This window comes from Pan troglodytes, chromosome 11 (assembly GCF_028858775.2).
Source record: "Pan troglodytes isolate AG18354 chromosome 11, NHGRI_mPanTro3-v2.0_pri, whole genome shotgun sequence".
Taxonomy (NCBI): domain Eukaryota; kingdom Metazoa; phylum Chordata; class Mammalia; order Primates; family Hominidae; genus Pan; species Pan troglodytes.
The window spans coordinates 49,380,887-49,408,044 of record NC_072409.2 but is presented as its reverse complement, the minus strand read 5'-3'; the positions used below and the strand labels follow the sequence as shown (position 1 = coordinate 49,408,044).

The window sequence follows — 27,158 nt, the reverse complement described above, 5'->3', positions numbered from 1 at the left end:
TTACAAATCAATTTGGAATGTAATCTCATGCACAATATAAAATGCATTTGGATTGGTTAAAATGGAAAGTAACTAGGCTTCCTGTCCTGTGTTATGACATTTTATAAACCAGAAAAAAGAAATCACAGAAAATATAAAAGGTTGTGGATTACTTTAAGGATTACTAAATGTTTCCAATTTTTTTTTTAAAAAAATAAGATGTGATGAGGAAATCTGAAAAAAAAATGTATAGTCCTATGTGCATCCTGAAAATAAAATAGTTTTGACACAAACCAATGTAATTGGCTCCCAACAATCTAGATATGTGTGTCTTCACTCATAATGTCAACATTAAGACAGGTTTAAGAAGAGCTCTTGAAGGAAGCTGTTAATGCAGATGTACAAGACATCTGCCTTTTATATGTCAAACTGGGTTATCCTCCAAATTTAAGAAACTATGGTTCCAAACATCACAAGGGGCAAGCAATTAGACAACCACTGCAAATTAGGTAGCAAGTAGGTGGACATACGCATATAGACAGCATCTGAAGAAATGCACCTTGGGCCAGGTGCAGTGGCTCATGCTTGTAATCCCAGCACTTTGGGAGGCCGAGGTGGGTGGACCACTTAAGCCCAGAGTTTGAGACCAGCCTGGGCAATATGGCGAAACCCTGTCTCTACTAAAAATACAAAAAGTTAGCCAGGCATGGTGGTGTGTGCGTGTAGTCCCAGCTACCCATGAGGCTGAGGTGAGAGGATCACTTAAACCTGGGAGGTCAAGGCTGCAGTGAGCTGTGATGGCGCCACTGCATTCCAGCCTGGGTGACAGAATGAGACCCTGTTGGATGAGTTCAACTGGGGAAGACTTCCACTTTCTGAATATGCATCTCAATGAGGACTTTCATCTTACAATAAAGTGTAAGAAATTATAAGGATTAGAAAGAAAGGAAAGGCATAGCAAGGGAAGGGAAGAAAAAAAAGAAGAGAAAGCCATTGTGGTTGACTTTTGACAAGAAGATCGAAAGTATGAAAACAAGGCCCAAGCCACTTGACCCTATGGAATGGCAGATCTCAGGGCTAAACAGTGCTCTGACCATCCTTTGACAATTAAGCAGAGATATAAGGGCAAAGAACCATCTGCTGGGTGGGCAAATACCTTCCCCTGCAGAGTGCCCTTGGCTCAAGGGTCTGAGATGGGGTCGCTGAGAAGCAGCAGGGCCCAAGCCTCTCCACGGCAGCTCGTGCTGGCCCAGGCAGGAGTGATGCCCAGAATGGCCATGATGCCTGCCTCTGGCAGCTGCCACAGCAGGGCAGGGAGAAGTACCACTTCCCTGTTGCTGAGATTGGTGGCCCAATTGTACTGTCCTTTGGAAATGTCAAGGCTCTGGAGTCTACCTTTGACATTGCTCCTTCAATTTGGCTTCCAATGTGCCAACAGCAATTTTCTAATCCAGTTTCCAAGGTAGAAGGGGTATGGGAAGAAAAGGTAGAAAAGTCACAGGGAAAAGTTCCTACTTGTGCTAGTAAAACACAGGGTCCTCAACCTTGAAATGAAGAGATCTTGGACCAGTAAACCTTTACGTAACATCTGAAGATTGCCTACTCATAATTTGGCTAAAGAATGCAAAATAGCAATAATAACAAAAACACCACCTCTAGGACATTATTTTATATTAAAAGGCTATTGAACACTAAAAAAGTATAAAAGATGGCTTCTTAGGATATAAGATCATTTTTCAATTGAATAAATTTAGCTCCAGGAAAAACTCACTCTATTATCCTAATTTTAAAACTTTTCTCCAAACTGGTGGAAACTTTACCCAGATGCATAAAAATTAAGATGAGAACTTTCCGGAGGGTGAGCCTTCTTCCCCCTCCCTTCTGGAAAGGGCTGACTTGGCTTTCTTCCCTTTGCCCTCTGTGCCTCACTCCTTTGTGACCAATTTCCTGCCTGGTTTCTTTGCAGGCCCAGGCTGTCCACAGTGAGCAGCCAATTTGTGTGTGGATTCCGCCCTGCCCCGGGAGCGGGAGGTGGTTTTCTGAGTTCAACTTCATGACAGTACAGTTTAGATGACATGGCCACTCTGAAGCTGGATGCTGACATCCTATTGTAGCATTCCTGCCCAAATGTGGGAAGCAAATTCCCTTGTTATTCCACCTTCTTCATTAAAGATGTGAAGCAAAAATAGAACATTCTTATTCTGTTCTCGAGTCTCCTTCTTACTCTCTCTCTCTCTGCAACTCCCTCCTTGTTGGCAAAGCAAACTATTAAAGGCTGCAGTATTACACTGGGAGAGAAAAATGCTGATTTTAAATGCTTATGAATAAAGCAGACTAAGTAAATTCACATTCTTCAGGCAGACTTAAAATATTAATATGGAAGTCCAATAAAAAAACAAAAAGTAGGGCAAGAGCCGACTGACAGCGTGAGAAGCCTGTGGCAACTCTGGGGCCTGGGGGACTATTTCATCACCTGGTAAGAACGCCAGTGCCTCCAGGATTTTTGACAGCTTTTGGCTAATGAAATGAAAACTAATGGTGGGGTCCTTGTCACAGCTTACCCCTAAAAATAAAATGATGGCCAAGAAGATCTTCTATGGAAATCAGGAAGGGGAAATTAGTTGCCATCACGATTAACTTTTTTTACAGTGTCTTACAAGGCATATTATTGAAGCAGGGGTCCCTTCTCAGAAATTCCCAACAAGAGCAAGAGACCAACCCCAAGGGTACTTACCGGGTCTCCCCCAGAGGCGAAGGAGATGGACCGCATGTGGTGATTCGCTATGATCTGCCAGGCCCAAAACAAGAAACGAGATGTGCTGTTATCGCCCTTTCCACATTTTGGAAAAGCAACTGTCTGTTGGCAGGCATTACAAATTGACATGTTTTCCTGAAAATTGGTATCTATATAAAAATAATGATTATAAAAGTAATAGCAATAGATCACCTTTCAAAATCTGATGGCTGCTGTCCAGCTGCTTTGCCAGAATAGTCTCCGTGAAGCCTCGCTGCAGCCTGTGATGTGGGAACTATCGTCATCCCACTTTACAGGTGAGGAGCCAGAACCCAGAGGGGTCAAGTGGCTTGCTCAAATTAAGACAGCTGGTGATTAGCAGAGCTGCGATCTAACACGGGGGGTGTATAGAGCACCCTTAACATAAGTGACTCCATCTTAGAAAAAGACTCCATCTTACATTTCAAGAAGCAACATGCCAACGGGTACCAGATGTTTGCCTAATTAATGAAGATGGCACCCAACAAGATAAGGACATAAAAAGGCAGACTCTTTTACTATCAGTCCTCACCAGAGGACTCTGGTCATAAAAAGGAGGACTTCACCAGCTTGAAACAGCCTTCTTAACAGACACCGTCTTGCTGTCACTGGTGATAAGCAGCCAGCATCTGCCAACGAAGGCTCTGCCCACATCAAAGACTCTTCCTTGCAAGACATTGTTGTGCATCTGGATCAAGCCAGGACACTCTCTTTGTCCACATCACTTGCCCCAGACTGGTTTATTAATCCCTACTCCTATCTCTTTTTCTCTTGATGCTAAATGTTACTTGGTTTGATGTGGAATGTTTAATCTGTAACATTTATATACTGATTAAATATACTCTTATGTATGGTTTGCAATATTGACTGACCTGTGGAGTGGCTTCAGTCTGTGTGCCCACAGCTCTGATACAGAGTGAACTCCATGTAGCTCATGGTTTTCATTATTAAAATAGCATCAATAAAAGTCTGACCTTGTGGAAAGACACAAATGTGCATGGACCTGGTTATGTCTGACCTTGAGCTGCTTATGACAGGGAGGCCCACCCCGAGGCCAGGTTCTTAACAACCATGCCTCTTCCAGAAGGAATCTGTCTCACCCACACACCAAAACATCTCAACTTATAGATTATGTTTCCAAAAACACACTGGGGTCTCTGACACAGAACTCACAGCTAGAATGGGGGGAAATGTGGCCCATCTTCCATTTTATCCCATTTGTATCATGTGTATATAAATTAGAAAGCCAGCATCCAAGATTCCAACTCGGCGCCATCTAAAGCACTCTTGTAATTTATCAATGTAAAATCCAGAGCAGACAATCCATGTTAATTTTAAAATGGGAAATTTCCATTAGCTTTATAAACTGCAGCGTACAGTGGAATTTAGTAGACACTGAGTAAATTAGAAGCTGCCCTAAATTTAAAAAGCTACATAAGTCTTCCATGCTAATTTTATCTTTTTAAAGATAATGTAATGACATTGAAGTAAATTTCCGGGGATGAGAACAGAGCTCATCTCTAACCCAACATAACCAGGTTTAGTTCTGCAGAGTCCCCTTGGGCCCTTGTCCTCGGGCAGGCAGTCAGGATTTATATAGCTATAATCATACATCCCAGGGATTTGTCCAAACATGCTCCTGTGAAACTTGAAATAAAATATAATTGAATTATAATAGAAAATAAGATAGTTTTAAATGCCTACTTTGGTTATTGGCACTTACAACACCTCAGGATCTAGAAACCCCTGGGTACATAAGTGAATAGAAAATGAGGCTGGCTACAGAGGCTGCACCCAAGCCCCAGCTGAGTTAAACTAAAAATAGTGGCCTTTGCAGGTCTCTGGAATCTTCCCTCTGGCGCAAAGGTAGAGGGCTCCTAAGAGAATAATGAGGAAATAGCAATCACCAGGAAATGATAAACTATGGCTCTCAAAGTTTTACATCTTTGCTTATTTAATTTTTGCTTATAAGGCAGGTCTAAAACTGGAGTTTGGAAGTTAAATTGGAAGCTGTGATTTGGAAAAAAAAATGAAAGTCATATTTGGTCGACTTGATGCGTGAGTCTTATTGTGTGATTGTATGTTATCTCTTTGGGTAAGACAGAAATTGAAAACCAGGGTAAGAAAATTAGAGCTAATTGACCTAAATCACGTGTTTTGCCCTGAGGGTGTTGCATCTCATTTCCACTAGGAACTCTGTAGAGGGGAGCGGCTGTTGTCTTGCTGCTGTCTCACTGGATGGAGAAGGGAGTGTCTAGCCAGGCTGTTCTCAATTTGCTACAGTTGGGCCCAAAAGTCAGCTGGAAGGGAGAGTCAGCACCCTGTGTGCTTGCCCCCCACCCAACCTTCACACACTCATCAACCAAACTACCAGTCCCCTGGGTGTCCAGAACCTGCCACTTTGCCCCATCCGCCCAAACCAAGGGCAGGAAAACATGAACTGGACACCTGCTTCGGCTGCCATGTTCCAGGACAGAGAGGGCCAGCCCAGTCTCATCCCGCTGCTCTTAGTTTGTTTTCTATTTTACTGAGGTGGGAGGGGAGTTCAGGGAGAAGATCCCACAGATTTAAGAAGTCTGAGGACCAAATAAAAGGTCCAGGAGACATAGGAAAGGAACAGCTCCGGGCATGAAGGAGAGTGCAGAGGTGAGCCCAGCCAACAAGCCTTCATGAACAGCGCAGTCTTGGACCATGCCAGAGAAAAGCTGAGCCTGGTGAATATTCAGAATCCACAACCTCCAGAGCTAGTGAACTAGTCCCTTAGACAAGTTAAGATAAAAAGACAAGAAATTATCTATCAGTCCTGTGAGGACAAAAGGAGGCAGTGAGAAGTGGTATCTAGTTATGTTAACACAAAGCCTGGGTTTTGCTTCCCATTTCTGAGCTAGATCCAGGATTTATTTCAACATCTTGGGTGGCAGGTGGAGGAATAAATGAAGCTGGAGATGCTGCTCACTAACCTGGGGAATATGGAAGTCAATCAATAGAAATATGTATAGTAACATAAAGGTCACTGCCGGCATCCCTGGTGACAATGTCAGAATCAGGTAGAGTATTATATAGAGAGGTCCCATCCAAGCTCCAGCTCCTATTGCCAGCCCCAGAAGGTGAGCCGGGGCACAGCAAGGGAGGAGAGTCCACACTCCACACCCCCCTGGATACTGCTCAAGCATTTCACCTCCTGCGCCTCATTTGACCTTCAGAAGTGCCTTGTTGGTAGCTAAAATAGCTACTCAAACACCTATTTTTCCAGCTAAAGAAATTAATGATGACTAGATCAGAGAAATCTAAAAGATAGACACTGTGCAGGAATGCAACCATCCTCAATAAAATTAGCCTTAATTAACACTGTGGCTGTGGTGTCTCAGTCAGCTCCAAATTCATTCCACATTGGCTATTCCATAGAAAACACCACTTCTTATTACCCCTGCAACACTATGTACTACAAGATGCTCCAAAACAATGAGCCACTAAAGCAAAAAAAAAAAAAAAAAAAAAATCACCAATTAGACCATGACATGCCGTCCACTACAAAGGTAATAAAATAAAATATGGCCTGTAAAACCAATTAAATATGGTGTAAAAGAAAAAAATAAGGGCAAGGACATTAAGAAGAGACTTTGCACACACATCATTTTTTTTTTTTTACATTGCAAGTAAACCAATGATTTTGTGCATTATCCTCCAAAGAAATAAAAAGCAGAATTAAAGAGAGCCAATTTCATTTATCATTCTCTTGGTGATCCTTCAAAGTGGCCAAAGTTCATACTCTAGTAAAAATTTGACACAAAATATGCTATGTGAGCTCAGTAAAGCTGCAAGGAAGAAGCCTGCGAAACACTCATCACCTGGGGCTGTGGGCAGGGACAGGGGATCTGAGCACCCATGTACCTGTTTGGAGTCTGGAGTTCGCAGGTTCAGACTGGCCGTGGAGATGGTCAGAGAGATGCTCATTCCTGCAAACTGGAGGTTGCTCTTTCCCAAGATGCTGGACAGCATTTTGCTCGGAGGCTGTGAAATTAAAGAGCATTATTTTAGCTGTTTCATTTCCATCTCAAAGGGTGGGGATGTGGATGCTTGCCATACCCCCAAACTCTCACTAACTGTTCCTCCCTACTTAGGCATAGGAAGACAAAATGTGAAATGAATAAGCTGGGAGTAGGGGGATCCGAAGCTAACAAGCAAATTTTAGAATATGCAACATGCAAATTATAAACCATATAATATGCAAATGCTGAGGTGAGAACTCTTGCAGGCAGGCAGAGGCATCAGTCTTCCAGGCCTTTTCTCTGGCCCTGTTGGGAAGTGTCTCCTGGAGAAGTCCTCGTATGTAAACCTGGGGAAAGCCCATCGCATTTTGTAGGCTCAGCAACCTGGTATCATCACACCTACTTCAGAGGAAGAGTCAAACTAACTTAGAGGAAGACTAAAGCAGGCCAGCTCTAGGGGATTACAAGAATCCCAGAGAGATGCAAGGATGTTCGCGGCCGAAGGGAATGGACCACAAATTTTTTGGAGCAAACACTCTCCCTGGTCAAGGTTCTCATGGACTGTCCTCTTAAAAACCCATGGGCCTAGAGCCAGCATAAGGATAGATAGACATGGCCTGGCTGTAACTGGTATACAGTTCCCATTACCCTGTCAGAAATGTCCTTACAGGGGACTGACAGCTGTGTTTTGGGGCCAGGGATCTTCTTCCTAGGTACCTGGGTGGGCAATGCCCTTTGGTACCAACCCATCCCTTCTTTTTGGATTAGAACACGCTCTCTTTTGATATGCTAATTAGTTCCTAACCAGGTGCACACCTTTTTTAATCCCCTGAAGGAGCTATTTAAAAACAGAGATGCTGAGGCCCCACCCATGAGATTCTGGGTGGAGCCGAGAAACGGGCATCGTTTCCACCAAGAGAACCATGAGGATGCCCCAGGATGAGCTGGGACCTGGAAGATGAGATTCCCCTTCTTCGTTCTCAGTTGCCGTCCTAGTTCCTGTAGTGGAGACTCTGGAGCCTTACTTGGTTCCCCATGGACTGGCCAGAACACGGGCTGGCACATCTGAGTCTTCATTCAGAGTTCTCTTCCGAAACCCAGCTGCCCTGTGGGTGCGTGAAAGTCCCCAAGCTCTGAAGACAGAAACAAGCTTGAGCCTGAGATCAGCAGAGCCACACATGCAGCTGCCCAGATGATCTGGAATCAGGAATGTGCAACCTCAGGGCAGATTCAGAGGTTCTTTGAAGGACGCTTTCTCCACAATTCAGGTTAGGCATAGAAAAGCCTTGATTGTGGATTTAGCTGGGGATTCACTAGACAACTTAACTGAAGAGGTTTTCATGGTTTCTCCTAATCCAGGCTTTTTTTTTTCCTTCTGACTCAAATATCTGCAGGATGAAAAGTCCTAGTGCAGTGTTTGAACATGCAGCCTGTGGAGCCCAGCCCTCTGAGCTTGCTCTCAGACAACATCTACCTGCATTGTGGCCTTTCCCCTCCGTTCACAGTTGTCATCATCTGTAATACGGGGATATCCAGTGGTATTCTAGTGCTGGCTTGGCCCAGCTGATGGGAGCCAATTATTAAATTTTTCAGAATTTTATAATCTGACTATTAATCACAGCTGTTATTAAAAATGAATGTATGTAAACTTACAATTAAATAAATTACCTTTAAAAAAACAGACAATAGGGCCGGGCATGGTGGCTCACACCTGTAATCCCAACACTTTGGGAAGCCAAGGCAGGTGGATCACGAGGTCAAGAGGTTGAGACCGTCCTGGCCAATACAGTGAAACCCCATCTCTACTAAAAATACAAAAATTAGCTGGGCATGGTGGCGCACACCTGTAATCCCAGCTACTTGGGAGGCTGAGCCAGGAGAATCGCTTGAACCCAGGAGGCAGAGATTTCAGTCAGCCAAGATCACGCCACTGTACTCCAGCCCGGGGGATAGAGCGAGACTCTGTCTCAAAAAGAAAAAAAAAAAAAACAAAAAAAACCAGACAATAAATGCTCAACATGCATCACTTCCTAATTCTTTTGCTGCATTAACTACTAACTGTTTTTCAAGTTATTTATGCCCACAGTACCTGTATGGCGGAAACATTATACAACCATGAGCTACTACATATCTCTTCCCGACTCTGTTTTCACGGGATATAATTTTGAGAAATTGAAATCAGCCACAGTAGAAGTACTGACATCACACAAATCAGAAAATGCTACAAACTCTCTTTTTCATTCCCCTGCCCAACCTGGAGAGCTGGTTGTTAAACATTTACCAGCACACCACTGGGGATATCCACCTCAGTTGTTGTAGTTAAGTAAATTGATGTATTGAAAGTGCTTAAAGGAAAGCCTGATCCTGTTTTAAGTGTCTGTTGTTATCATTATCTTCAGAGTTTAAGCCACAGTGAGTGAGTAACCAGGGTGTCTACTTCTGAGACAGGGACAGCTAACCGTCCTCAACCGTGTGAGAGAGAAAGCAATCTAAGCCCTTTCTGCTTTTAGAAGTAGCAAGCGCCGGGCCACAGAAAGAGGACAATGAATAATTCTGTGTGACTGAAGATACCGAGTGGCGAAAAAGAGGAAGTAGAGGAGACACAGTTAGACACAGAGCATTGAGGACAGTACCTTTCTCTTCTTGAAGGCTCCCTTGGCACCAGGCACAGCTTCACAGACACGGCTGATGGCTTCCCTTAGGACAGGAAGTAAAAGCAATTTTATTACGTGTCAGTCGGGATTATGGAACCCAGAGATGCTACACTTGCACATCCAAAGAAAATAACTGCCTGTTTATTTCAGTATAGAAAACAGACCTGCCAATTTGGGAGTCATCCGATTCTTCTTCTAAAACACAAAACTAAACAAAACACAAACAGGTCATCGTAAAACCTCTCCTGGCAATATTCTAGTTCTCTTTGTTGTGGTGGCTGGATATTAACAATGTCATCTGTGTCAATGCTACACTTTTTTTTTTTTTACATTTTGCTAAGATTCTATTTTTGTAAGTCAGCACCCTAAAATATTCTCTTCCCGACACTGTGATGCTATCTATCTCCATGGCTTTGGTCAGGACATCAGGCCCAAACCTAATCAACCACTTTGATTGATCGAGATCCTTCTTAAGTGAGTTAGAATGTAATTAAAAGAAACATGGTCATCTGAGTTTTATTCCCAGTTTCTGCGGTTAGTGAATCTTACCAAATCAAGAGGGGTTGGAAGGAGAAGAGGAACTGCAGGGTGTATAAAGAAACCGGCAGTGAGGTGATATGCAGGGTAGTTCCATGGAACAGCACTGGTGAGGCTGCTGGGACGTGCAGGCATGGGTCCCGGTGGAGGAGGCAGAGTGTCCTGGTGCTGAGTGGCCAGGGGGCAAGAGTCCAACACGTGGTTCTGCATGGGGCAGGAGGACCCCAGAGGGTGAGGAAGCAAGACAGGATGGTCGCAGCTGAGGGCTAGGGTGGCAGGAAGGGAATGCTGGAGAGGAAACACAGCTCAACCTCACGACCCAGCCTAAGTGAGAAATGCCTGGGAGGTGGGCAAAGGTGGCTCCAAGTCAGGGGTCCAGAAAGGAGCTGGTGACCCTTCCCACTCACACATGGAGGAGAAAATACTAGTGCATAGAAAAAAATCAACAGGGACTTGGAGACACGGTGAATGAGAGAAGATAATAGGTCCTCAGAAACATTCTATAAACTTTCTGAGCTCAATACTTCTTCAAATTAATTTCTACCATGTGGACGAAAAATAATCACCATAACAACACAGTGCTTTGAAGAGAAATACGTCCATATCAGTTAGGCAACAGACTATCAGGACAAGCTTCCCATTTGCCACTCAATTCATTGTAGAGAGCAGGGAAGGAAACATTTTCCTAAAAGCTCAGATGCCAGGAAAACCGTAGGCAATGAATCATCATGACATGGAAAAAGTGAAGCAAGAAACAAATGTTTTTGATGTTTATGCTTACTCTTATTCATTTTATAATAATATTCTAACTGTGTTTCTATCAAAGTGACCAATCACGTATCATCTAAAGTACTTTCTAAAAGCTAACTTCTTATTAAAGAAGGTCAAATGTCTCTTTACAGAACTATATAAACCCATTATCTATATTTTATCTGTTTAATTTTTAGAAAACCAGTACAGTGAATCTCTGCATTGTATTTCTTATATTAAGTGACATACTTAGTTGAGCAAGGCAGCTAAACCTCTGATGGTTCCAGCAGGGTAGAAAGATACTATATGCAGAAGTGTCTCCCTTTAATCACTCCATAAATATTCCTAATAAGCACCGTATTTATTTTACCATCCACCAACATGGAGTCTAAAAGAAAAAAATCAGACTCCAAGGACAGTTATCCAAAAAGACACATAGTATCAAATGTCTCATCTAGTCAGGCCCTGGAGCTTGCAACAGGACCCAGCTGCTTCTGTGCTACTTTTGGGGAAGGGAGGTAGAAACTATGCATCACCAGTTAGAAGGAATTACAAAGCTCTGAAAACAGTTAACATTTCTTTCCAATACCTTTTCACACAGAACGGAATGCACAGGTCTCAGGGCACATTCGCAGATAGAAGAAGTTCCAAAAATTTCTCAGAGCTCATATACTCAGGGAAAATCCTAAGGATCCCACTTGTGAGTCTTTAGAATCCCCAAAGGAGTTTTCAAATGAAACTGCTTTTTAGAAAAATGTTCTCTTTTCATCATTGGCATAAATTCCTTCCTAATGCTCATACGATAACACGTGTGTGTGAATTCTCATTTCAACCACGCTGATGGCATCTATTTCTGTTTGAAATAGAAATGCAGCATAACTATTAATAACTGCAATATTTAGATGCCTGGAATGAGTTACTTTAACTCCAAAATCTAATTTTAAATGTAACTATTCTCAATTCCCCTTCTTGCTGTTTAAGTGTAGTACATTTTGGTAAGCAGTACTGTTTCAATTTGCTCGTTTAGCAATCATTATTTAGCTTTATGTAATTCCACTTAATCCCCATTTGAGTCTCAGGTACCAATTTTGCCCTGTTTTTAATCATAGGGATTGCTTCTTAACATTCTGTTCAGTATGACCCTGTTTCTGTGAGCCAAATCAAGACCTCAGAACTCGGCTAATTTGAAAATGGGACATTTGGCAACCTCTGTGGTCATCTGAAAGTCTCGGAAGCCAGCCCAACCGCCAGATGTGAACCCTCATTGTCCTCATGATTTCACCATCTTCCCTTCAGAACTGGACTCTTTGAAATCATGTAGTAGCATCTTTCTCCCTCCTCATCCATCTCACTACAGCCCATCCCAAGGCCCCACAAGGAATGGTCTATGTGACTGGCATGGGTCAATGCACATCAGTAGAGAAAGAGATACCCAAGAAGCAGCATTTGAGTGAATGGGCAGCTACGCAGGAAAAAATTATGTTGGGCTCCTATCTCTTGCCTTACATGCAAATAAATTACAGATGGGTCACAAATTGAAATCATTTGTAATGAAATGATGAAAGTAGTAAAAGAAAACTAGGAAGTATATATATATATATGTATGTATATATATATATACACTTTTTTTTTTTTTTTTTGAGACTTAGTCTTGCTCTTTCACCCAGGCTGGACTGCAGTGGTGCTATCTCAGCTCACTGCAAGCTCCGCCTCCCGGGTTCACGCCATTCTTCTGCCTCAGCCTCCCAAGTAGCTGGGACTGCAGGCGCCGGCCACCACGCCCAGCTAATTTTTTATATTTTTAGTAGACACGGGGTTTCACCGTATTAGCCAGGATGGTCTTGATCTCCTGATCTTATGATCCGCCCTCCTCGGCCTCCCAAAGTGCTGGGATTACAAGCATGAGCCACCACGCCTGGCTGGGAAGAATATTTTAAAATTATCTTTTAGTGGAAGGATGTTACAAAATCCAGAAGCCATAAAAGAAAAATATTGACACACTCAATAGCATAAAAAATTTATGGACAAGAAAATATGTAACATTTCACAGTCAACAAAGTAATTGTCTTAATAAAAGTCAGCAAGGAAACTATCAAAAGCCCAATAGAGGGCGGAGCGAAGGATATGGATAAAGAGTTCTCAGGAAAGGCAATATACGTGGCTCCAAAAAACACAAACACATACTCAACTTTAATGGTAACCAGAATGCAGATTAAAGCCTATACTGAAATTCTATTTTCATAGCCAAATATTGAAGCTTTACAGTCCTTTGCAGGGAAGAAGGCACCCTTCTCAGTGCTCCATAATACCCTCCCACCTCCACACCCTGAGTGAGTTTCTTGCCTCTTCTGAGAACCCTGAGACTCTAAAGTTCCAGCCTCTGAACCTCCCCCTGCTTATCCCCTCTTCTGGCCACTGTGTGACCAGAACCCTGAGTGAATGTGTGCTGGTACAATAAGAATATCCCACCCCACTAGTCCTTTCTAATTCAATGCATTCAGTTGGCCCTGCTCCTCCCTGGGCTGGATGGAGCCATGAATCTAATCCACTCGCCTCCACACAAGAAAAAGTCTTCCATCACTTAACGTGTAATCCTATTTACCTATTTTTAGTAATAAACATGTCCAGGCCCAGCAGAACAGTAAAAACCCTGACCTTCATTTAAACCTCCCCTCCTCCCTCCCTAAGGCCTGCCTAGGGAACCTCCAGGTGGCCACGGAAGAAAGTGCCTCCTAACCTTTCAGCTGCAGCTCCTGACCCCTTGGTGAGGTAGGGATGACTGCAGGGGGTGGATACAGAGAGGTCAGGGGTGGAGAGGTGACACCGACAGCCCCAGTGCTGAGCACTTTGGCCAGGCTGGTAGTACCTTGCAGGGAAACAGGCGACCCCCTTGGTGCTCCTGGATGTCCTCCCACCCCCATGCCCTGTGTAAGTTACTTGTCTCCTCTGAGATTCTTGAGACTAAATCTCCAGCCTCTAAGCCATGGCGAGTACCTCCCCTCCAGGGCTCCACCCAACCCCTCTCCTCTCAGGGACACTTTCCTTTTTTATTTGAAGACTCCTCCCCAGGAGCAAGGAGGTACCCATGGGTGAAATGGACAGTGTCTGTTCTTCACCCCACACACCCGCTCCCTCCCAGCATCCACACCAGTGGGAAGCTCCAGCTTCTTGCTGGTGACATGGCTCCTGTCATCAGCAGAAAGCTGACTGGGCCACATAGGTACCCCTCCCTGGAACCAGAACCTCTGCCAGGTTATAGCAGGAGGGCAGTTGCTCCTCAAACACAGCCACTCCTGCTGCATGCTTCCCTGTGTGAGTTGGACATCGGTCCATGGGACCACCTAGGCCCTGGTGACATGTGTCAAAGTCTTGGTCATCTCCTAAGCCCCTCACTGACTCTGAAGCTAGAGGGAACCATCGCCCCTCCTCCATGGGAGGACTCACAGGCCACTAAGGACTTGCTCTTATTCTCTTTATAACTTTAGGGTGAGGGTTGGGCAAAGTGCAGCAAAATAGATTCTCACCCCTCTTCCCAAGCCCTTTGTAGGAGGGCCAGCCCTCCCTTGAACTGTTGGAGTCCTCCTATGCCCCACAGACTCCAGGCAAACTTAACCAGAGTCCCATTTTAACCTGCTGTTGCCTCCCGCCCTCCTGTCTGAAGGGACCTCATAGTCTCTGGACTCTGAATGCTTCAGCAGCAGGCGGCTCACCCACCTTCCCCACTGCCCCGCTCATCTCCGAGTACCAGAATTTTATAGATAGATACCATACCCAATTGCTAGCTCCGCTTCAGTGTCTTAAAATCATCACAAACTTGAAGTTTTCAAACCCAGCCTTAATTTTTCCCACCAATAATATTTCTCTCCAGCCTTCCCAGGACAGAAAACAGCACTGTGGTCCACCCAGCAGCTCTCACCCCACACAAGGTAGCAGTCCTGGGTCTCTCCCTTACCAGCCACACACCAAACCCATCACCGCCCTGCCTCCATGGGGAAGGTGAGCCAGGCTGCACTCCCCAGAAGCCTTCAGAGTAGTGGAGGAGACAGGATAACACAGTCACACGTGTACTATGAAGGACTGGAGTGTGCAATTCTACCTTTCAGAGGAGCAAGAGGTCAGTTACCTGGTCAGCAAAGAAGCCTCAATGCCAAAGAAGCAGGTGCTGAAAGAGGCAGTGGAGGAAGATCCTATAAAAATACAAACTGGAGCCCAGACCAGGAAGGAGCACAGCAGGACAGTGGACGTGCAGGAGCGCCAGCTGGCTGGGGCCAGGTGTACAGAATCCCGGGATAAGGCAGAACCATGGAGGTTTCTCATTCAGGTCTTAGAGGCATTTCAGGATATGCCAAGGAGCAGGAAGCAACCAACGCCTTTTTAGTAGACCCTGATATGATAGAAATAGTGTCGGTGTGTAGACAGGCAGAAAGGGCTGAGAAGCTGCAGGCAGGGAGATGAGCTGGGAAGTTACTGATGTTGTGACGGCCAGACTTAGATGGTGAGAGTGAAAAATGAAAAGAAGACCGTTTGGAGAAGAAGCCCACAGACCTGCTTCATTACGGAGACTGTTGCTGAGGGCAGTCCCACAGATGACTCACTCTTTCATCTTGGGGACGGCCTCTCTCTTTTTCTCATGGGTCATTTTCTCCATCCCGAAGCTGTTGACTCCAGGTGGGCCATGTCTGAGAGCTGGATTTGCAGTAGGGACAGAGCTGGGAGGTTGCCAGCTAGGCCGAGGGCACGTAGGAGCCCAGGCACCAGGAGTGAGAGTTCAAGGGCAGAGGGACACAGAACCAATGGCTTCTTCCCAGTTTCATCCACAGCCAAGCAGATTAGTTTCCCAGCTCCAGCACACTAAGCATCCAGCCATAACCAAACCATTCGGAGAAACTGAGAGTCAGAAATCATAGGCATCAAAAATACCATAAACCTGATTTTTTAAAAAGTCATTTGACCAAGATGTGTTGAAATCACTTTAATCTTGTATGTTGCAGACATAACAAAAGAGCCATGGATTTCAGAATCTGCACACCCCTGGAGAAATTGACTTCCCTTACACCTTAGCAGTTCACCTGTGCCATTATAATCCCAGCATTCTCCTGAGACCTCGTTCTGTGCCTCAGCCTTTGGTTTACTCCAGAAAGGTGTTTAAATATACACACAGGGGTAAATAAATACTGGCTGGTAATTATTAAACAGACGTCAAAAAAGTATCCTGTATATTCACATAAAAGCCCAAATAATGAAACTAGAAAAGAGGTTCCTAAACCATGCTGAAAGAGATCTCACAAAGTGAAAGATAAGCTCTTGGGATTACTAAGAATGTATTGACCAAAAAAGTAAAGCCCAACAGAGACAAAATCGAGGCTAATTTTCCTTCCATGGTTTAAGTAACTAATTGATAAAGTTCACTTGAGGTCACAGGTCATGTCACAGGCATCTTCACTGGACAGATCAGAGACTTGCTTTATTCTTATAAACACTTTCATTTAGTTATTTTTTCTCCTTTAGAATTCTAACAGTTGGGTTAGAATAAGCCTTCTGCTCTCAAATTGACTGCTTCCTGATGCCGATACGCCAATCAAGGGAGAAATCCACACTCCTCAGTTTTCCCACAATTTCGTAAATGAGCCAAGTTCTCAGGCAATGAGGAAGAAGCCTCCAATCTGTGCTGCACCCTGAGGGAGATGGTGCCATGTCTCTCAGATAAGCCATCAAGAAGCTGGACCACCAAGGCGCTGGACTCATGAGGGGCTGGACTGGGTTGGATGGGGCTGCCCAATACAGTGTGGAATCTAGAGACCCACGGAACCCTGCACACACCTGTCTTCACTGCCAGTTTTTAGGAATTACTTATCTTTTGGGAAAGATGCATTTTGTGAGATCAAATACCACAGGCTTTAAAGATCTCAGTTCCACTGAAATCTGCTTCCTTAGTCGTAAAGCATGAATACAGGTGAAGTGAGCAAACTTGGCCCCAAAGCTTCTGCCCTTTGGAAACACACACACAAAAGAAAAGGGGACCACTGTGGTGCCTGACACCAGGCTGGGACTTGTTCTAAGTGCTCTGAAGGCATTATGCGTGCATCCCATGAAGCTCAGGGCAAGTCTCCATCACAGCGTCTCCCTTTTGCACCAGTCTTGACTGAACCACGTAAACCTGGGCTGATTCCCTGGTCTCTTCCCTCAGCCTTCTGTTCACTTTTCCTTGTAAAATGGCAGCTAAATCATTTCAGGTGCCTTCCTCAGTCAAGGCAGTCAGACGGCTCTAAGATGAAGAGGCCAGTCTGTCTCTCGTGCTCTCGCAGTTCCCCATGCCAGATCCCTGAGGCAGTGAAGAAATGTGCCAATAAGAGCGTCCCAATAAAGTCTTTTTCCATAGGATTCTGCAGGTAGACAGACACAGGTCTCAGAGGCCACTAAAAATAGGCTGAGACAATAGAATTCCGAATGTAGCCCTGATGGGCAGTCCTGAGCCACACAGACATGTTGTCCATAATTGTTCCACTCCAGGACCTAATGGTTTCCATCCAGTTTCTGTTTAATTCAGCTTCATACAAGGCTTTCCTGGGGCACAAACCTGCAGAAGGTAACACTGAACCCACCTCCCAAAGACACACATTGGCTCTCCAAAATAAGGACACAGGGCTCATCAACCCTCAAGGCATTAGAGTTCTAGAAATGCTTTCCAAACGCCTCCTCATCAACCTGGCAAGGAGTGCCCAGTGAGCAGCTACACAAGTTCCTTCCTCAATAAAACCCTCAGGATCCCAGGATTTCCAGATTTACAGCACAGTGGCTTCCACCCAGGCCACCAGCCATGGATCTGTATGAGTGATTAACAACCAAACGTGCAGTGGGGGCTTTCTGTGAGGGTTAAATGACACATCTATGAATCTATACAACTTAGCATTAATAGAGCCTGGCATGGGGCACATGCAAGTTAACCATTAATGTTACCATCATCAATATCTCCATGGAAGAAACAAAACCGTTTTCCTCTGCTGTCACACCACCACTTGAACAAGCCATCAATTCTGCAGCAGATGCCAGCTGGGTGTCCTCCAATTCAGATCCCCAGGCTGAGGGCTCAGTGTCCCCAAGACTGTGCCCCACTTCCGATGCCAATCTCAGTCCCACAGGGGTAAAATGAAGTCCCAGTTTATTTTACCTCTCCTTCTGACTAACTGGCTACAAATCAGGGTTCCCACTACCCCCAGCTTGGGTTCAATTAATTTGCGAGAACGGCTCACAGAACTCAGGGAAACACATTTACTGGTTTATTCTAAAGGATATTGCAAAGGATGCAGATGAAGAGATGCATAGGATGAAGTATGGGGGAAGGAGCGTGGAACTTCCATGCCCTCCCAGGATGTGATGCCCTAGAGAGGACCCTCTGCATGTTTAGCTGTCTGGCAGCTCACTGAACCCAGTCTTACTGGGTTTTTATAGAGGCTTTGATCATATAGGCAAGATTCATTAAATCATTAACCATTGGTGATCACTTAATCTTCAGCCCTTCTCCCCTCTCCAGAGATTAGGGACAGGGCTGGAAGTCCCAACCTCTAACCCTGCTTTGATTTTTCCTGTGACAAGCCCCCAGCCACCAGTCACCTCATTAGCATACAAAAGACACATTACTTTGAAGATTCCAAGGATTTTAGAATCTTTTAGTTGTATGCCAGCAAACAGGACAAAAACCAAATGAATATTTCACAGTACACAGTATCCATATCAAAGCTGCTTGTGCATGTTATCTTTCAGTCGTTGGGGGCACATGCACTGATCCTAAGATATATCTTATATGCAAATAAATATATACACATATACACAATAAATATATACACATACATACGTGGCCCATGGGGTGATTGCACGTCCTCCTCACTACCGTGGGTTCCACCGTGCATGCACACACCCATCCGCCCACATGACACATATATGTGCATCAAGGGACTCCAGATGTCCTCGGCTATGAGGCACAAACCCTCAGGAAGTCCACAGGAGAACGGGAATTAAAACTAATTTTCCTATTTTCCAATCAAGGAAACTGATGGCAACAAAGTCAAACACATAATAGTAAACATCGTCAATCAGAAAATACCAGAAGTTCTTTCATCCAAGGAGCCTAACTTATGTTTCCCTGATTCCTAGGGTGAAGACCACCTTGCCATAGCATAATTTCTCCAACACTGGCGCCTACATTAGGAGAAACTAATGTGGAAATACTCTGTGAGACTAACCACAGCAAATCAGAAAGAATCAGAACTTTCCCCTCCCCTCACCAAGCAGTGCTTAGAGGAAAACAGAAGTGTGATGTCCTCCCCCTGCTCTTGGGGTGCCTGCAGGGGGACGAGGTCCACCACAGAGCCCAGGCAATCAGTGTGGGAGGGAGGGCCAGGGGATCCCACATGCCTGCTTCTTGTGGTGGTCCACTTTGCTCATTCAAAAATTTCCTCCCTTGTTGACATTTTATTTTAGGCATTTATAAGGCAATGACAGATTATTATTATTATATACTAATTCTAGATGATATAAACCAAAAATAAAATTCTAAGCCCACCAACCAACTGAATTGACCTCTCCTCTTAGCCAAGAGGATTCCAAAGTAAACGTGAAAAACTAGTTCAGGTCCTGATGGGAAGAGGGGGTCAGACATGCTTCATTATACACTCCTCCCTTAGAATTCAGGCATGGCAGACCAGCATTAAGATGAGAACAGAGACCTTAAGACTGATAGATCAGACTCTTTGTAGCAATAAGATACCAACATGACAGATAGTAGGCCCTGAAGGAAATGAAAGTATTTTACCTCAAATTACATTTCTAGGACATATTTTGAAATGGCCCTGCAAAGCTGTCTCTTGTGGGGAAAATCTACACTCTGTAGAAAATCCCCTTCTCTTTCCAGGTCTTTTCCTGACCCAGGAGAGATGTAATTATGATTCTGACACCTTTTAGGGTTGGTTAAGAGACCTTTACCATCCATTTTCTCTGAAGCCTGCTACCTGGAAGCTTCATCTACATACTAAGAACCTTGGTTTCCACAACCCCTTATCTTAACCCCGACACTCCTTTCATTTGATTCCAGGTCTTTAGATAATAACTCTTTCAACCAATTGCCAATCAGGAAAATCTTTGAAGCCATCTATGGTCTAGAAGCTTCAAGTTGTCCTGCCTTTCTGGACTGAACCAATGTACACCTTACTTGTATTGATTGATGTTTGCCTGTAACTTCTGTTCCCCTAAAATGTATAAAATCAAGCTATAACCCAATGACCTTGAACACATATTCTCAGGACCTCTTGAAACCGTGTCTCAAGCCTTGGTCACTCATATTTGGCTCAGGAAAAAAACCTCTTCAAATGTTTTACAGAGTTTGACTGTTTTTGTCAAAAAGATGAAAAACACAGAATACAAGAAATCAACATAAAGCCTTTAGAAATAAAAACTCCATGGACATAAGGGGTCTGTTGTTTTTAAAAACATCTTTAATATCAGGGAAAGAGGTACAATGCAATCAGTAGAAAGGTCACCAGAAAAGAGGAAGGAGGAACAACGAGCTGTGGGGAAATGCTGATGGGACAACCAGAGGGAGAGGGGCCCGCATGGAGAGCAGGCAGAGGAGGGTACAGGGGAGAGGCATATGGTCATTACCACAACGAAAGGATAGGAACAGAGAGCACAGAATTTCCAGCAGGCAGGATGCATCCACAGCACCCAGGGGAGAACCCAGCAGAGGCCGTGAGAAAAGCCTGGGCACCGCAGAAGCAGCAGGAACCATTCTGGGTGAGACCACACCTGCAAGGCAAGAGAGAAGATGCTGGTTTATTCTTCACAAACTGTGAACGGTGTTCCTCATCTGCAAAGCTTCCTGCTGGAGGTGCACTTCCTGCAAGTATTTATTTAGACAGTGCTATCGACTCCGTGGCACTGTTCTGTGGCAGAATCTGCCTTCGAGAGGTATTTCCCCCTTCTGATCACTGGACAGGGCCTGTCCATTCCAGGGCAGTTCTACTAGAGGGTGCACCAGAAGCTGGCTGTCCCATCTTAGTCCTTATCTCTGACCTCTTTCTATCAATATTTGTGTATTTCTATGTGCATGTGAAAAGAAGCCCCACTGATAGAATTGGAGGAAGAGAGAAAGAAACAGGAAACCTTAGAAAGGGCCTGAGTGAGACAGAATAAAATTTCTAGGAAGTATATCTTGGAGGTGCCGTGTGCAACGCTGATCTTGGAGTTAGGTGCCATGTGCAACGCTGATCTTGGAGCCTAGGGGGTGGAGCAGGAGGGAACTGGGACCTGGGAAAGAGTGTCCAGCTTTTTGAGAACCAGCTCCAGACCTTAAAGCTCACACACCACCAGAAGTCAGGACTGCCCTTAGGCAAGGGGGCAGCTGCTGGGTTTTATGCCCCCCGACACACTGAACCACCATACCTAAGACAAAGGAGTGATCCTTCCTATTTGGGAAAAGTAAACCAAAATTAAAGGAAATAAACTCAGAGGAGGTTCTTAACTCTTCCCAGAATCACACAATATTGGTGGAGTCAAAATCTGAATTGAGCTCTTCCAGGCTTCAGAGCCACTTTTTCCCAGGTCCCAAGTCTTCTTGGGGGCATGAGGATGGGGAGGGGTCAGAGCCCACAGGAGCCCCTGACTGCTTTGACTTCAGCAGTCCACACAGTGACCCAGGAGGTCACACCACAGCCAGCGCCTTCTTGGAGTGAGGAGTAGGAAGCCCCCAAGGGCCACGGCTCAGGCAAGGCAGAGTGCGTCACCCAGAGGCCTGCGGGGCAGGGCCGCCAGCTCTAGAGGAAAAACACTAAACTAAACTTACCTGCCCTGCCTTTAAAAACCACCTATGCACATCCTCAGGCCCACGAGCAAACACACGGAGCCCTGAGCGCCAGCATGGATAAATCACGGTCAGCGAGGCCCTGCAGACAGCATCTCATTTGATTTCTATGACAGCAGGAGATGTGGATGTTGCCCTTACTCCAAGGTGGAGATAAAATATATCTCCACCCACATATTATATATAAAATTTTATCTCCACCCATTTCTCTCTCCTCCAGAGGCAAAGAGAGTCCAGGACATTGGCCAAGACCACAAAGCTCTTGAACTGGGCTCTCTGTGACATGAGAACATGAGACTAGATGCACGCAGTGGAGAGAAGTGACAAAGATTATCCAGCCAAAGATCATGCCACCTGATGTGCCAATGGCTTTGGAGAAAGGCAAGACCATGGCCTCCCAGTGTAAGGTTATGGTTGGGAAGTAATTCTGCACCTGAATGCAAGCTGACTGCCACCCCAGTAGTTTTGGCCGGCTGCTCTGTTAAGTAGAATGCTGAGGTCAGTGTGATCAATAACTGCCACTTTGCTGTCACTCCAGGGGATTGGTGGGTATGGGAGGCTTCCCCCAGGAGGTGAGGCTGCACAGGGCCTTGGAGGCTGAGGAGGTTTGAGAGAGGAGAGTGTGAGCTGAGCACACAGAAATGATGAAGAGAGAGGTCAGTTGAGCCCATGCGGATTGGGGGTGCACCAGGGTGCAGCCACAGAGAAAGGGGAGTGAGTAGCCTGCAGAAGGACCCACAACAGGGAACCCAAGAAAACAGGCAAGAAATCAACATGGGTGGTATCATGAATGCCGGGTGAGAGGACTTTCCTAAAGATTTAAGGAGTGAAAACTACAAGGAAATGAATATGAGGGTTTGCTGATGCAGAGCGAAATGAGGAAGAATCTTTTCCCTCTAATAGAAATGGAAATGACGGGGGAGGGGTGGGGATCCCCCAGGCACATCTAGGACAAAACTGTGCAAGACATGGCATAACAAGTCAGATATAGCCTGCGTGAAGAAAAGCATAGCATTGTATTGGGGGACATAAAGCAAGATCTGAACACATGAAAACTCATGCTATGTTCCCAGAGATAAGGATGAAACATTATTATGAAGTAAATTCTCCATAAATTAATTTATCAATTTAATTGAATTATAATTGTCATCCTAATTGATATCTTTTTGCAAAGAAATTTCAAAAATTGTGAAGAAAAATTTTAAAACAACAAGGAAGAATAGCAAGGAGAAATATGTTCTGCCAGATGAAAAACATGACTATAACACAACCAAAATCAGAACCAGAAGTTAATGGCACACAAACAAATGCATCAGCAGAAAACAAATGTTACCAGTGGACTGAAATTAGGTGTTCAGAAACAGAGTGTGTGGTAATTTAACATACAGTCCAATGGCATTTCAACACAGTGGGGAGATTTGGGCCTAACTGGCTATCCTATTAGAGGTAAACTAAAAATCCATACATAAAAAGTAAAATAAATGAAAATATTAGAAGATTAGTTTGATCTACAGTGAAGGAGATTGTCAAGACAGGAAAACTACAAGCCATAAAGGAATGGCTGATGGATGCACTCTAATAAAACATTTTTTAATATAAAATTTACCATTTTAACCATTTTTAAGTGTGCAGTTCAGTGGCATTAAGTACATTCACATTGTTGTGCAACCATTACCATTATCTGTTTCTAGAACTTTTTCATCTTCCCCAACTGAACTCTGTACCCATTAAATAATAATTCCACATAACTCCCCACTGCCTCATCTGGCCAGCCCCTGGAGACCTCTATTCTACTTTCCGTCTTCATGAATTCAGCTACTGTCTAATAAACATTTTTTAAATGATATGGCAAGATATTTCCAGCACATACAAAATATGCAAAAACTCCCACAAATTGATAAGAAAGTAAAGAGACTCCAATAAAAAAAATGGGTAAGTGAAGTGAACAGGTAATTCATAAGAAAGAAAATGAAACCAGACAGCACATAGATGTGAAAAAGTGTTCATATTTCTGTATGCAAAAACACTCAAAGGAAAACAATAGCAACTATCGTTTTGATGATAAAACTGGTTGATAGCAATATTAGCACTCAGTGCTGCATAGTTGCGAAGAAAGGGCCACTTTCCTAAATTGCATGTGATAAGTGAATTTCAGGAGTCATCTGCAGCGGCCCACCTGTTGGAGTGTGGTTCAGCACAGAAGGGTGTAGGGACATTGAGGGTCCTCACAGCATTGTTTTGCCTAGCAAAACAAAGCAAAACCAGGAATTGTTGACTATATTATCATATAGCCATATGATTTGCAACTATAAAAAATCAGGTTTGGCCTGGCACAGTGGCTCAAGCCTGTAATCCCAGCACTTTGGGAGGCCGAGGCAGGTAGATCACGAGGTCAGGAGATAAAGACCATCCTGGCTAACACGGTGAAACCCCATCTCTATTAAAAATACAAACAATTAGCCGGGCATGGTGGCGGGCGCCTGTAGTCCCAGCTACTCGGGAGTCTGAGGCAGGAGAACGGTGTGAACCTCAGAGGCAGAGCTTGCAGTGAGCCAAGATTGCACCACTGCACTCCAGCCTGGGCAACAGGGCGAGACTCTGTCTCAAAAAAAAAAAAATCAGGTTTTAGGCCCCAATCTACTGATCCATTCAAGGAAAAAGTAGATTGTGGAATGATGAAGATAGTATGATTCCCATTTCTAACACAAAAGAAGGAAGGGGTGTGTGTGTGTGTATGTGTGTGTGTGTGTATACCAAAAAATCTGGAAAGCTATTAACACTGGTCATCTTTATCTTTTCTTTCTATACCTTTATCTTGTTTGACTCATCATGAAAAGCATCTATTGTTTTAATTAAAAAAAATAAATTAGTTCATGTTGTTGCATGCATTGGTAGTTCATTGTAGTTCATTCCTTTTTATTGCTGGGTAGTATTTGTGTCATGCACATATCAAAATGTGTTTATCTGTTCACTAGTTGATGGATAATTGGGCTGTAGTTTGAGTCTATTACAAAGAATGCTTCTATGAACATGGACATACTGTGGACATACATTTTTATTGCTGAATAGCATGGTAGATTTATCTTTAACCTTATAATAAACTGTCCACCTGTTTTCATAAGCTCCTGTACAATTTCGCATTCCTACCAGCAATAACACACAACACAGGTAGCCCTCAAAACCTTAAGCTAAGTGAAAGAAGCTAGACACATAAAATCTTGTACAGAATAATTCCATTTGTACAGAATTGCATAGAATGGTTCCATTTATAGGAAATTCTAGAAAAGGCAGAATAATAGTGCCAGAAAGGTCCTCGGGGAGATTTGGAAAAGGCTGCTGACTGAAAAAGGGCACAAGAGATTTTTGGGAGTGGTAGAAATGTTCTTGACTGTATGGATGAAGCAATCAAGAATCAAGAATTTGGTTACTGTCTAATAAACACCCTTAAAATGATAAGGCAAGATATTTCCAGCACATATAAAATATGCAAAAAGCTCCCACAAATTGATAAGAAAGTAGAGTCTCAAAAAAAAAAAAGGGTAAGTGATGTGAACAGATAATTCATAACAAAGGAAATTAAACCAGCCAGCACATAGATGTGAAAAAGTGTTCACATTTCTGGTACACAAAAGCACTCAAAGGAAAGGACAGGGGCTTGGGGGAGGGGTGTGTTACTGATGGGGTGGGGAACAGGGGCTTTCTTTGGTCTGGAATATTCTGATCTGGGTGACTATTACTTGGTGAATGCATACATAAAACTCCAATGAACAACACACTTAAGATTTGTGCACTGGTCGGGCGCGGTGGCTCATGCCTGTAATCTCAGCACTTTGGGAGGCCAAGGTGGGTGGATCACCTGAGGTCAGGAGTTTGAGACCAGCCTGGCCAATATGGTGAAACCCCATCTCTACTAAAAGTACAAAAATTAGCTGGGTGTGGTGGCAGGCACCTGTAATCCCAGCTACTCAGGAGGCTGAAGCACGATAATTGCTTGAACCTGGGAAGCAGAGGTTGCAGTGAGCCGAGATTGCACCATTGCACTCCAGCCTAGGGTACAGAGTAAGACTCTGTCTCAAAAAACAAAACAAAACAAAACAAAACAAAACAAAACAAAAAACAGAAAGAAAAGATTTGTACACTCTATGAGACCTCAACAAATTCATATTTAAATCCCAAAATGAAAACAAAAACACCAGGCAGCAGGCTTGGGATGTAATTTGCTGTGTCACTAGGAGCCATTGTAGCTTTTGAAGCTAGGGAAAAATATGTTGAAAGTGATTTCAGAACAGGAATTGGCCATTTTTTCAGGAAGCCCTGGTCAGGGAAGAAGAGTTGGCCACGTTCTCAGGGGATGAATACGAGCATCAGCCACTGGGTGAAGTGACAAGGCCTGGGAAGGCCTAAGGCTGGGTGGAAGGAAGGCAGGGGCCCAAGAAACATTTCAAAGAAGAGCACGCACAATTTGAAGATGATGACTCAATGACATGCAAAAGGTAGGAAGATTGTAGAAGTCATAGCAGCCACAATTGACATTTATAGAGTGTTTACTAAGTGTCTGGCCCTTTTCTACAACTTTGCACATATTAATCTTTTAATATTGTAGGGATCATTATGATTTCCTTTTCATTAGTGGAACCTGAGACCAGAGAGGGTAAGTAGCCTCTTTGAGGTCACACAGTAGGGAGGTGGGGGTGAGAGTGTTTGCAACAGAAGCCCTGCATACTGGAAGGAAGATGGTGAGGTCAGTTTGGGACACCTGGCATTACAGTCATGAGCAAACACCCACCACTCAAGAGGAGAGCCAATGTCAACTTGCATGCCCAGGGACTTTGGGATGTAAAGCAAAACATGATTCAAGTGCAAAAGATCATTCCTGATAAAGCCATGATGCGATATCACCTCACACCCATCAGAATGGCCACTAACAACAACAAAAACAACAACAAAAAAACAAAAACAAACAAACAAAAAACAGGAAACAACAAGTGTTGGCAAGAATGTGGAGAAATAGGAACTGGTTGGAGTATACAATTGTGCAGCCACTGTGGAAAATGGCATGGCGGTTCCTCAAAACATTAAACATATAATCACCATATGATCCAGCAACCCAACTTCTGAGTACATACCCAAAATAAGTGATAGCAGGGACTCAAACACATACATGTACACCATGTTCATGGAAGCATTATTCACACTGGTTAAAAGGTAGAAACAACCCAAATATCCTTAACTGATGAATGGACAAACAAAATGTGGTCCATGCAGACAATGGAATATTAAAGGAAGGAAATTCTGACACATGCTACAAGATGGATAAACCTTGAGGATATTATGCGAACAGAAGTAAGTCAGTCACAAAAGGACAAATACTGTATGACTCCACTCAGATGAGGATGCTAGAGCAGTCAAATTCATAGAGACAGAAAGCAGAGTGGGAGTTGCTGGACGGGGACGGGGAGGGGGAAGTGGGGAGTTGTTGTCTAATGGGGACAGAGTTTCAGTTTTGCAAAATGAAAAGTTCTGGAGATGGAGGGTGGTGATGGTTGCACAACAATGTGAATGTTCCTAATGCCACTGTGAAAAATGGTTTCAATGGTAAACTTTATGTGGTATATATTTTACCA

General features: G+C 44.0%; 1 protein-coding gene across 2 annotated transcripts in view; it reads right to left on the bottom strand.

Annotated features, from left to right (window-relative positions):
• SHC3 (SHC adaptor protein 3) overlaps positions 1-27,158 on the bottom strand; it is a 171,638-nt gene that overhangs the window by 63,411 nt on the left and 81,069 nt on the right. For both annotated transcript variants that reach the window (XM_520118.9, XM_009456850.5), the window contains exons 3-5: positions 9,375-9,438; positions 6,644-6,763; positions 2,714-2,767 (exon numbers count right to left, since the gene is read on the bottom strand). In XM_520118.9, the coding sequence (XP_520118.3) occupies positions 2,714-2,767; positions 6,644-6,763; positions 9,375-9,438 (238 nt within the window). The remainder of the gene's footprint in view (positions 1-2,713; positions 2,768-6,643; positions 6,764-9,374; positions 9,439-27,158) is intronic.